This window comes from Ptiloglossa arizonensis, chromosome 9 (genome assembly GCF_051014685.1).
Source record: "Ptiloglossa arizonensis isolate GNS036 chromosome 9, iyPtiAriz1_principal, whole genome shotgun sequence".
In the NCBI taxonomy this organism is placed as follows: domain Eukaryota; kingdom Metazoa; phylum Arthropoda; class Insecta; order Hymenoptera; family Colletidae; genus Ptiloglossa; species Ptiloglossa arizonensis.
The window spans coordinates 5078257-5091631 of record NC_135056.1 but is presented as its reverse complement, the minus strand read 5'-3'; the positions used below and the strand labels follow the sequence as shown (position 1 = coordinate 5091631).

Genomic DNA, 13375 nt, shown 5'->3' with positions numbered 1-13375 from the left:
CGACGACCGTTACGTATTTGAAAGTAATCGAAAGTTGGATCGATCCGGATTTAGCGGGTGTGCTAATTGATCTAACTAGATCTGTATCAGACTTTGCGTAGAAACCAAACGCACAGTGAAACATTTTTCTTGTTTGCCACATCAGAAAGAACAGCTTTTAAAGCTGATAGGATGAATAAAATATAGCCTACTCTACATATACTGCAATCAAGCTACACGTATAATAAACTGTACGTGGAAGATTGCAGTCAATTTATTCGTATTATTTGATGTGTAATTAATAATTGTATTACGTGGCTACTGATTACACAATTCGTAATTTCATACTAAATAATATCGAATAACCAGGTCTCATCACGTGGAGGTTGCTGTGTATGAAAATCCACCTTAATTATATATCAGTCACCGTCCCTTTGTACAGAATTTTTATTCGCAAACACTTTCTTAACATATAATCGAAAAACGATCGCGTTTGGTCCATTGTTCGAACAATTAACAAAGAATGCAGATTTCAGATGAATCTGCCTGAGAAAAAGGAACCATGATATAAGTAAATTCAAAATGTGCAACTGCACGTTAACCTACTTAAAGACTAAAGATTCAATAATTACTTCTACTTGAATAAGTGCTCGTCTTTATTAGTAATTCCTTCAAAAAGGTTAATATATATATAGGAAAATATTGTAGTTTTGTTTCTTGTAAACTATCTACTTATGTGACCATAATATACTATAAGAGACTATTAAAATATAAATTTTATTTTATTTGCTGTTCGTTTTGGTCATTGATATTACAAAGATTTTCTTGAAACATAACCTCAAAAATATTAAATTCAATGTTGTACCGTTTCACTGGTAAAATGGACATTTTTAAGTACGTCAAATATCTAGGAAACATATTTGATTTGTAAATATTATATAATTCAACTTTTAGTTTTATGAAAAATGAAGCGTACGTTTTTTCAGACATGACTGTACACTTAAGCAGTATTTTCAATGACGGACACTTGATCCACAATATGAAAATTGGACAAGAAAATAAAAAAAATTGTTAATGACATTCGCTGGAGAGTTAAAAAAAGAATATCCTCCACTTTTCAGAATTCCAGAAATGCAAACAGAACTGTGTCATGGATTATTTTTTCTTATGTAACACTAGTTCATTAAATAAAAAATAAAAATACTCCGGAGAGCATCTACATAGTGCTCTTCCTTATTTGCAACATTAATTTATTAAATGTGAAATTAAAAACTGTTCAATCAAAATTGAACGAAGTGTACTTCATTATTCGTCACACCTTGCAGAATGTAACATTTTACTATTTACAACACTAGTTCACTATCGTATAATTTGTGTTAAATAATACACAATACTAACTTTAATAATTCTGCGTAGCCATATTAAACTGCGTAAATCACCCCTTACACAGGTCATTCAGCTGTTTCGTGATTCTAAAGGAAACTCCAATGGAAAATTCTAATCAGTTCATAGATCTCAACATTAAATGAAACAAGATGTAATCAGTTCGCATCGTAACACTAATGCAAAACAACGAATCGATGTTAACGCAAAACTAGTGGCGACATTAACTTGAGCTCAATCAATACTCATCATTCTCGACATTATATCAAATCGTGGATCACTCAGCTAGTAAACAAAATATCTACTTACACTTACAGGTATATAGGTACATACTAGGTTGTTCAAAAGTTTTGTCGTTTGATCAAACTTACTGAACAATACTACATTGAAAAGTACTTATTGAGCAACCTAGTACTATACTGTGTTATTAAACGACAAAACTTATCGAACAACCTATTATATAAATAAACCAGTAACAAAAATGACTATCCATCCTAAGATGGAGAGCTATTTGTTGCAGTCCTTTCTCGAGACAGTTTACAGGCATTTTCTTTTTTCGACTGGTAATGACCAACCTGAAATTTAACCCATATCACTCCAAGTGTGCCTGGCAGGCACTGTCGATACCCAACGTTCTACTTTAAGTGTGCTTGTCAGGCACATATATAGGATATCAAGCGTTCTACTCCAAGTGTGCTTGTTAGGCACTTTACTGACTAGTTTATTCCCTATAATTCTTGGCGATGCAATAAGAGTACCAACAACTTTTTATTGTAAGATTTGCGAACGTAAACTTGGAATTCATCTCAATGAATGTTTTAAGAAATTACACATAGTAATCAATTATAACCAGTCCATTAAATGTCATTATTGAAAATTATAACACTTTTGAAACGATTAAAGATTATGTCATAGTAATTTAAAGATTGTTATTCTTGCATTTAAATGATGATATTTAAAACTACGTTAATTAGAAAAACACTAATTAATTCATATTTATTTAATTATATAATTAATGATAATTATTTTGCAAATAATGTGGTATGAAAATTTAAGATAAATTATTGAATTAAATTGATTAAAATATTGAATGTCTCTCGATTCCGTCGTCAAAGTAAAGGACAAACTATAGTGCCCAAGACATGTGCTGTAAATATCATTGATGGAGAATCGTTAAATTATATTTTAACTTGAAACTTAAACGAACTGTAGGTTAGGCGTTTAGAGATAGCATTTAGAGATTTAGCTGTATTACAAATAATGAACTTCGATTTATTCATTTCGTACATGCGAAACCTTCTCACACCAACACCTTTTCCCATTCCTCTTCGCCAGGGATTGAGTGAATGAATTTTGGCCACACTGTAATAACTGACACGTGTTCAATGAATTATTCCACGTGTTCCCTAAATTAATTCTAGAATTAATCTTGTGCTTAATGATCGAGATAAATGAAAAAGTCTAAAGTTACACGCAATCTACAATAGTACCAGTTAATTAAAACTTAACATAAATGTAAATTAAGAAAACTTATGAAAGAAATAACGTGAAGGTTTATGCCTATCGAACGAGTTATTTAGATTTTGAAACATTTGCCTTAGTTAGGTGGTTATCCAGGAATTAACAAAGCAGGTCATCGTTTAGGAACTGTCAAGAAACATCTAACGATTTTATGATTTTATTTTTTCACTTATGAGCTAAACTCCACGATGCACTTATGAGTGCATCCAAAGAAGGATTAGGAACAAGGAAATGCAAGTGAGAATATCAAGGAAAAGGACAAAATAGTCTCCAAATCGTCACAATAATTAATTGTTTCACACATTTCCACTTTTGTCTATTACATGTATTCATATATCTTAACGATTAAATGAGGTGTAGGTACTTTTTTATTAAATAATTGTTTATCGCAGGTAATATCGAGGTAATCGTCTGCAAACTTAGAATAGCTTCTTAAGATATAAAACTAAATAAAACGTAAGGTTCAATATACAATTGAATGTAGATCTCAGATACTTCAACGAAGGGTTTGCTTGAAGACCACCTATATTTTACGAGGTCGGTATTTCAGATCGTGTAGTACCAACTCAAGCTAGATGAAACTATTCTGTATCTGGTCTATGCGATATAACCAATACGTAGAAATACATTTATAGACAGACGAAATTTAAAATAAACGTTTCATCGTAGAGAATCTGAAGTCACATGATCTGAAGTATCTACATCGTAAAATATCAGCGGTTTGGTAGCAACCTCATCATTTAAGAACGGTGATCCTGGGAACTAGAATAGTTTTTCCACGTTTACAAATTCACCTAGAGTGTTCACTATCGATAGCTACCAAACAAATATTAAACAACGTAGCGTCGTCAATCTTTAAACTTAAACTTTATAAGGACGGTACCTTCTCCCTTAGTCATTCTTTTCAAACAACTACCGCCATCTATACGTCAGGTTGGGTACATCTGGGACTACCCCTGCATGTTCAATCGTGTCACCAAGATTGGTAAATGTAGTAAATCTGGAGAACTCGTCTCTGGATGTGGTTTGTAGTTCTATCAGACCTATCTGTCTCCCAAAATATTGTAACAATAAATTTTATTCATCTCCGCAATAAAATTTGGAATATTCTAGCAGCATAAAAGCAAGAATATTTTCCAAGTTACAGACACCGTGACAGCTTAATAAAATTTGTCTGGTCCCATCCCATTTCTGAACCCTACTCTGTAATATCTTATATTATAATATATTTTGAACCAGGGACGATCGAACATCACTTGCAACTTTTATTTCTCTTTGTTCGATTTCATAATTTAGGAAAACACAAGGAGAAAGGAAGCAAACATCGTATTACTCGAAATGCATCAGAGTTTTATTCATACTTGTACGTTTCGTTAAAATATTTAAAGTTTCGTACGTTCACATGCATTACAAAAATTTTCCATGTATCACACTAATATATTTATTCTTATACATTAAGAAAATATATTATTACATTAATTCTAAGTTCCCAGCCGGTTAGTTCGTGAGTAAAACTCGTTACCTGGTGTCTTACCACAAAGAGGTGCTGGAAGCAAAAATGTGAAGACACATGGAATTGAAGTTCCATCGATCTCTTCGTTTAACACTTTCGTGTAACTGCACTGTCAAAAAAAAATGAAGCAAATTTGGGAAAAACGTGACTCAAATCGTGGAGTTGGCCCTAATCGATCAATCCTATTCTCTCGTAGTTAGCCCATTTGAAGAGTAAGCTGATCAACGCCATCGAAATAGATGATTTGTATTTAGCGAGTTGTGCAAGCATGAGCACGACTTACAAAGGACATCACTTAAGTGTAATCGTCGATTTTAATGAAACTGACATATAATATAGTTCTTTGAAAAATATTTGACATGTATTTTTTTAAATTTCTGTTATTATTCGTATCTAGGGGGTGAAATAAGCCCTCAAAGTTAGAGGAGAAGAACACAAGACAGCGATTAGACAGAATGTCCAAAACTAGCGAATCAGAAGCGACTCATGTGCCTTTGGCTACTCGAAAAAGTTGTTAGAGACTTGGATGTTCACTTATTTAGGTCTTTACAAAATTCCCTTAATGCGAAAACTTTATCTGTTTGGTCGATATAAAAAATTGTATCGAAAAGTTTCCAAACGAAAACCTGACTTCTGGAAGGATGAGATCTTCAAATTGTGTGAAAGATGGAAAAAGGTTATGGAATAAAATGACAGCTACATGATTTGATAAATGTATATCTAAATTTAACGTGTTCCTTTTGAATTTTCCTTGAAAATCGGCACTGTTCTGTCGGTTGTTGTACTGTGACATTTAGCGAGTACCGAATGAATTATGTACAACGGGTGTCGCGTGTAGAAAGTGAAACACGTACAGTAGGTGAAAAATCTAGTGACTACGACGAAACAAATATGCGGAGAGCGTAATAGGTTGTTCAATAAGTTTTGTCGTTCGATGAAACTTATTAAACAACCTAGTATATGTGATGATACGTACAGCTAACTCCATGGTTCTCTATTCTGAAGAATAATTACTCAATAATTCTCAATTGAAAAAGGATGCTCTTATTTCTTGAGTTTAGCAGTATTTCTCGCACGAACAATAGATTAAAAATGAAAGCAGATCGATTAAATTTTGATTATATCTGTTTCTCTTCGAATATTCCCTCGTAACCATCTCCTATTTATAAAATCGATATTACTCGCGACGAAGGATCGTTCGTTAAATTAACTCGAGAAATTTCAGAAAACTGTTAGGGTAGCGCAATTATAAAAATATTTACAGCCTCGAATTGCTATAATGTTTCAAGTTTCATCAGTTAGGGTATCAAGCTATGAGAATAAATGCGATTTTTTACAATATTCTTTGAGACAGATAGATGTGACAGAATCTCAGACAATTTTGATAGGTTTACTACCTTTACCGACTTTCCGTTGTACATAGTTTCCAGAATCACCGTTCTTGTGCGAAGAGGTCGCTCCAAAACCATCGATAGTTCATAAGGTCGGTATTTCAGATCGTGCGACACCAACCTCTGTAAAATGCCTATTCTATATCTTATCCAGGCTTATACATCATCGGTGCTTCCAGAGTACCAAAAACTGAAATACCAACGACAGCGTAAGAATCGCAGTGCGGTAGATTGTTATCGAGAAATTCGATTTTAAATTCTCAACGAACATCATTTTCTATGTAATCAACTGCAGATATAAACAACTTCGTCGTTAACGATGCAATTATTGCGAAGATGTTTAAAAAATGTGGCTGTCTTAATTCAATTCAGATTCGTGGTTTAAAAAATTTGTAATTAATCGTTTATTCGGTGTAAATTATCTTTCTTTGACAGAAGTGTATTTAATCGAACATATAAATAATTCAATATTGTTCAAAAATACGAAGTTAAATTTATGTTGTACGTCTAATGAGATATTCGTAGGTATAAAAGAATGTAGAAATTTAAGTAAAAGTTAGCCGGTTGTTCTAATTTTGCTAGATCGTATTGCAACGAAATATTGGTTATTTTTTTTTCGTAACAATACTATCCTTCGTTACAATATGTATTTTTCATAACAATTTGTCTCGTCCAGAAATGTTGAAATTGTTGATCGAGAGAATTCCGAAAAGTTCGTTAAAACTGAAAACGTTGGTTGTTTAATATGTATGTTCGTATAAAATTTAAAGCAGCTTCGCACTTTCAGAATTAAAAAATTCTCAATGTTAATAAATTTGATACGTTATACTCGGTTGTAAATTTATTAACGCGAAGGTATCTATTAAAGTCGAACATTTTCAAATTTGTTGCTTCGAACTTTACTTATCGATTACTTTGGCAAATTTATGTAAAGAGTAAAGTTCCAAAAGTATTACAATAGACGAGAAGAATACAATAATCGACACATTAGACTTTGCACAATACATTATGGAAACAGAATTCAATTACGTGCTTTTGAAATCAATATTTTATCCCAAGTTTTCGCAAAAGAAGAAATTTCAGATAAAATAATTTTCGACGAAAGAAAGAATTTCAAATGTGCTGTAAAGTTAATTCCTTTTCGTAGAATATTTTTAAAATCTTTGGAATATTTATTATACTTGTGTACACGATGAAACAAATTTGAAAATTTAAAATGCAACTTCAGGAACGCGTAATTTAAATCTCCGTGTAAATTATTATACGTATACGTTGTAATATTTTTTAACGAAAAAAACGTGGTACAAGTATATACAACGAGTGAGATTTCGTTCGATCTTTTTTTTTATTAGGAAGTATTTATCAAACTATTTACGTAGAATTTGATTCTCTTTAAGGTTTATTTAAAACAACTTTTTACATTTCTTTTACAAACAACGAATATATACGAATCTCAGAAATACCAAAGAATTGCAATAGGTACCATCGTTATTCATGGACCATTTTGTATAAAATCTAATGAAATTACGAGACAAGAATATAGAACGAAAAGTTTGATTAAAATTCATTTAGCCATTATCACCAAGTCGTGTTAAACAAATTATTTTTTAATAATCCAAACGTATTTTTCTAAGAAACAAAACAATTTTCTCAAACTTTCGTTCATTTACAATACTTTCCTTCCCACAAGTCGGAAAGCGATAACGATGCACGTAAACCACGTATCTACATAAACGAAAATACTATATTCGTTATTTACGGTGAATTAACTATCGATAAAGAAAAAAAAAAAAAATAGATTCCGAAGCCAAACTGTAGAAGTTTAATTTAGAAAACAGAGATACATATGATAAATAATAAAGTTAGTTTCACAAAAACAGTTCGCCATAAATATTTTAATTCATTTTTAGATTTCCTCTCCGGCAGAAATTAATTTTAACGAAGTCGAAACTCTTCTTCCTAACAAGTTTCGATCGCACGGTATACTTTAATTTTCCTTTACAACACGGATTTAATAATTAGAGTTTCGTGGTTCCCGTTTCGTATAAAAATCAATTTTCGATGAATTTCATCGATGTTTATTTCATAGACGGTAACACGAACCAGACAAAAACCCACTATTCGCCACTCTTTGAACGGTCCGTTTCTCCAAATCGATGTAAAGTTAGTTCCACGCGAGAAAAAGATCGATACAATCGATGAAAACCACGATCGAGATATTCCGCTAGAAGCGCCTTTACGATGCTCGGGATTATCTCGCTTAGCCGCGGCTGTCGATAATTAAAGACACCTGTAATGCCGATGCAACGATGTATCGGCTAGATAAAAATTACGGGTTGAATGTCGCGTTCCCGTGCGTCGGTGATCGATAATAACTCTCGTACTTTCGTCGTATTATCGCGCGTAAGCTCGGCCGTCGCTATAAATTTCATTCGTTCTAGGAAGCTTGGTGTGCAACAAGTACCGTGGCACGTAGGTGCGATACGTAGATTCGATCCGTCGTTATATCCGTGGGCGAAATAACGATCGAGAAACAGGTACGGCGGGAGCCGATCACCGAATCGTCGATTCGGGTGTTCTCGTCGAAGGTTTGTTCTGGTACGCGCGAGAGATCGGTAATTCGTTAAGGCTATCGTCGGTGATGTTCGGATGTAGACGGTTACAAGATCGATCGATCGGTTGGCGAACCGTGTCACCCGGGTACGTTCCACTTAAACCGTTCGCTTTAGCGAGCACGGTTAGGATCTCGAGCCTGGCCGGCTAATTCCTCTCGGTGGACTTGGATCGCGTTTGAGCATCGGTCGCGACCGTCGCTACGGAACCAAGGTACATAGTCGCGCGCGGTTCACGTACGGTGTCGCGTACACATGTAAAAGTACTTCCGAGGCCCACGCACGAATCCATACACCGCGCGTACGGTAGGGGGATATCACGCACACACCTCGATAGTCACACGGCAACGGTGGCGAGCCATGGGGGTACGCGAGGCGGCCGAGAGGGCGACGCGAGGATCCAGCGTCCCGGAGAACGAGAAAGAAAGGGACAGAGTTCTCCGGTACACGGTGGTGGGCAGAATATTGATCTGTGGGGTGGGCTTCGGGGATGGTGTCCTCGAGCCCTCCACCCCAGGCCACCCACTCTCCCGATCCTTCCTCTCTGTCTCACCAAAGCACCCGGCTGGTAGCCGAACTCGGAGTGGGGAGGACGCTAGTTGCGTGGTGGTCCAGTCCGCAGCTTCCCGCGAAATCGTGGTGGGACTGAACGCGAGCGGTAGGGGCTCGCGCCTTGGAAGGGATGGCGAACGGTTAGGGGATGGCGGAGGGAAGGTTGTACCCATCGCGGAGAGCCTTCCTCGCGTCGTCTATATCGCGGCGGTAGCTGCGAGTCGCGAGAGCTCGACCGGCAGCTCGTACACGACCCCCGACCGCCTCCTATTTCAGGGTACTTTCAGTTCCGTTTGGATACCCGATCACAGAACGAGGCGGTTTTCTCCCCCTCTTCTCTATCTTTGTCTATTACTCTCTCTCGCACACTTTTTCACTCGCCCACTCTTACACACACACTCTCTCTCTCTCTTGCGCGCGCTCTTTCTCTCTCTCACTCGCACACTCTCTCTCTCTCTCTCACACACACTCACTTTCTCTCTCTCTCTCATTCTATATCTACCTAGCTGTTGCCCCTTTGACTCTATCCGCGCACACGCCTCGCCTCTGTCCGCTTCACCTTCTTCTCGGCCGCTGTCTCAGTCTACCGCGAGTCTCCTACGCCTGCCTGTAGACACCGTAACGTGGCCGCGTGTGATAGTGCTTCAGCGAACGTAGCCCTGTTCGTTCGTACCAGTCGTTCGGTCACCGTGGCACACCGGCTTGACTTTAACCGATAGCGGCCGGTGCGCGCGATTACGTTGGATACGCGAGAACCACCCACCTACGGCGAAAGTGATCGCGGAGGTTACGAGCCTCGAGGTAACCACCGGAGGACGAGTATCTTTCGTTTGTTTGTTTTTTCTTTTCTCCAACCGCGGACTACCGGGGAGCATCGTCTCCTTTCTCGACGCGGCGCGAGGATGCGATCGAGGATAAAGGCCGGGCGTGCAACGCCGGGATAAACGAGAATGTTCACGGTGGTGGAGGAACGAGACGGTGAAAACGAAACGCGGCGAGAGAATTTGACGCGAGAGAAAGGCAGTCGCCGAGAAAGTGGGAGCAGCACGCTTGGCCAAGTTGCCTGGATACGGGCAGCACCGTGTTGCGCTCCGGTGAAGTAGGAGGCAGCGAAGGAGGTGGAAGGTGGTGCTAATACTCGCGGAAAGGATGGAGTATACAGTGGACAGTAGCGGAACGAAGAAGACGATGCACGCGGCCGATCAGGCTGCGATAGCAGGCACACGGTGCGTCCAAGAATCGCGATAGCACGATTGCCCTTACGTTCAGACGCGATCTCGTACGACGAGCCGGAAACCACGGCCGAACCTCAGGTACGATCACTGAATCTCGGTGCCTGTCAACGGGGTGTGACTTCTCGTCCACGATCCATTCATGGAATTCGCGAACACACTGACCGCGATATCGCTGTCACGACCTATCGTTCTCACGATCCTCCTACGTTCACGCACGGTGGACTCCCCGCGAGGAATTCACGTCGGTTCGTGACCGAGGAATCCCGAGGAACGCTTTTCCGGTTGAATACATCGGCGAAAAGTGCATCCGTGATCAGTGTTCCGGCTCCTGTTTCGTGCACGACTAGCAACGGAGGATCGGATACTCGCATCGAACACCTGTGAACAACCGGATCTCGTTCGAAAGACACGCGAGACTTTCACCAGTCGTGATCGCGTAACCTGGATGCGACCAGCCCTTTTCCAAACAACGCGCTCGCTCGATCCGTATCGAACGACGGGGCCAGAACGTTGACGTGTAATTGATAAACGATACCAGGCGGCAGATGCCGGCGCAATTGTAGGTACGTTCGTACATCGACAAGTTAGAAATCGGTATTGGAACGTCCCGGATGTAGGCTTTGCGCGAACGTGGTCCCCGGTGGCTGGGAAATGTGATTTCCATGTTTCGCGACTCTTTCGAGCCCTGTTTTTCATCTCGGTTTCGAGCCGATCGCGAAACTTCTCCGGTGGGACTGGTCTCGATACGGAGTGTCCGTCGAAATAATAACGATTAATAGACCAACGAGAATCTAGTCGAAGTTTTCACCGTTGCAGGAATTTCGATCGCGTAACGAATCGCTTCAGGGAGCTTCGGCTCGTGTACGTTTCACGATCGCACGAGGTACCGAACGGATATTTTTAAACCGTCGCTTCGCGCCCGGAAGAGTCGACTTTTCCAAGCTCTTTTGTTTCACGTTTCGCGCGTGCATCTTTCGCGGAAATAACGCGCCGAGTGTACACCATTGGTCCCGACAGATCTCGCCGATGGAACACGTGAAATGTTCGTTTCCCAGCGAGCCGGGGTACGCGCGGAAAATCCAAAGAATTCAACCGATACTCGCGACCTGAATAATTATATTTCGTGCTCCGGGAACGAAATATCGTAATCGATTTCGATTCAATTCTTCCACCGTTTTCGACCGGATTCGATTCCGATGGAATCCCGTTCTACGTAATTGATAAGAGCGTTTCACGGTGTATTAACCGCGGGAATACCAAGGAATATTTTCCTCAGGATTGTCGAAAGAAAGAAATATTTCGAAGGGAACGCGTCAAGAACCTTTATCGATCGCGTGGAAGTCGATGTTCGAGAATTGAAAAGATGAAAGTCGACGTTTCCGATGAAAAATACGACCGATTTAACCGCCAAAGTGAAATTAAACTTAATAACGCGCGCCATCCACGCGAATACGCGGAACGGTTCTTCGGATCGGTTAGTAGTACACGTCGAGCACATGGCTGGCGAGCGAATAATAAGCGAACGTCGGTGAATTAAACGCGCGTTTCTTCGTTAAATTCCGTCCCACGCGTTCCCGTCACGCTCTGATCGCGGAACGCGTACCTGCTTTCGTAATTTCGACGATTCGCCTATCTCGAGAGACAAAAGAATTTCGTAATTTCGATAATTCGTGTATCTCGAGAGACGAAAGAAATATCGGTCGAATCGTGTTTGCGGTATCATTTGCAATTGGTACGTTCGAACGGGAATATTTCACCGAGCGAAATACCCGTTATCGGTTCGATGGTAACGTTTATTTTCGAACAACGCGCACGAATGTTAACAGAAATATTCCAACGATTATCGACGAACAAAAATTCCACGAATCTGGCGCGTCGACTCGGAAATAATAATAAAAAAAAAACGAGGTGTCGCGATCGAAACGGTTACCGGGGGAAAGATCGCGGAATGTAAATTTAAAATAGAAGAATAGAAATAAATAGAAAGAAAATAAGGAAACGCTCGGTCGGTCTGACGTTCAGGATTATTTTCAGGAGTTTAACGCGAGCATGCTCGAAGCGTGGGAAAACACGACGCGGACCTAGAACTCCGATACGAGGACAGGTCTTCGCAAGAAGTTCGAACGATACACGCAACCTCGTGTATGAAAAGTGACGGGGAAACGTTCGGTTGCGACGACGACGCAGTGTGGTCCGTTGATAAATGCGTGGCGTGACTGGCGAACTATTCGCGCGAGAATGCACTTCAGCCGGTACTCGGTACCATGATTACGATCGGTGAAAGAGCGCGCGACGAACAGTTTCCGGGTGACGTTAGAGACGGTGATCGCAGCTAGAAGTGGCACCGGATTGTGCAGTGCGTGGGAGAATTACGGACAAGAATCATCCGGAATACGAGAAGAGGAGGCCGAATTTCGGGTGGCCGACCCTTGGCGAATACGAAATGTCGACCTGGACGAGTCTGCAAAATTCATTCGCCATGGCGAACCAGACGAGAGGTCTGCCGCAGATGCGAATAAAGCTTTGTATGGTCAGCGCCAGTCTCCAAATAGTCCTTTTGCTCACCGTCCTACCTCAAGGTAAGTGGCTGCGCCTGTCGACTTTCGTCGAGCCAATGTCCGACAATTTTCAATTGGGACCGCAATTTCGTGCCGTAGGAATTTATTTCGGTGGAAAGTGGCCACGAGAACGGGCGCTAACGACGATCGAAGACATTCGTCGAGTCTTAAAGCGTTCCTAAAGTTCCGCTCGCTACCAGTAGCGCGTACAGTGACGTTCAAAAGTCTTGGGACACCTGTGTTCAACGAACGTACATTTACGATGGATTAATAAACTTTTGTTCATTTTTCCCGTAATTATGGTACACGTTCGATGTCGGTTGGTCGGTAGAGAACGATCGATTGTAAGTTTAATTAAACGATGATTCAGGCTCGGTCTTGATCGAGCTATTTTTTTATCGATGCTTCGACTCGTATGTTTTTGAGTAATCTTCGGAACGCTGGGAACTTACATATCTACTAGGTTGTTCAATAAGTTTTGCCGCTCGATAAAACTTATTGAACAGCACTGTTCAATGTGGTACCTTACACAGTACTACTCAATGTAGTACCTTACACAGTACTGTTCAATGTAGTACCCTACACAGTACTGTTCAATGTAGTATCCTACACAGTACCGTTCAATGTAGTA

At 40.0% G+C, this 13375-nt stretch overlaps 1 protein-coding gene across 2 annotated transcripts in view; it reads left to right on the top strand.

The window, feature by feature from the left end:
- Window positions 1-9959: 9959 nt before the first annotated feature.
- Nachralpha6 (nicotinic acetylcholine receptor alpha6) overlaps window positions 9960-13375 on the top strand; it is a 587525-nt gene continuing 584109 nt past the window's right edge. For both annotated transcript variants that reach the window (XM_076321147.1, XM_076321146.1), the window contains exons 1-2: window positions 9960-10749; window positions 12221-12765. In XM_076321147.1, coding sequence (XP_076177262.1) covers window positions 12630-12765 — 136 coding nt within the window. In that variant the 5' untranslated portion in view covers window positions 9960-10749; window positions 12221-12629. The remainder of the gene's footprint in view (window positions 10750-12220; window positions 12766-13375) is intronic.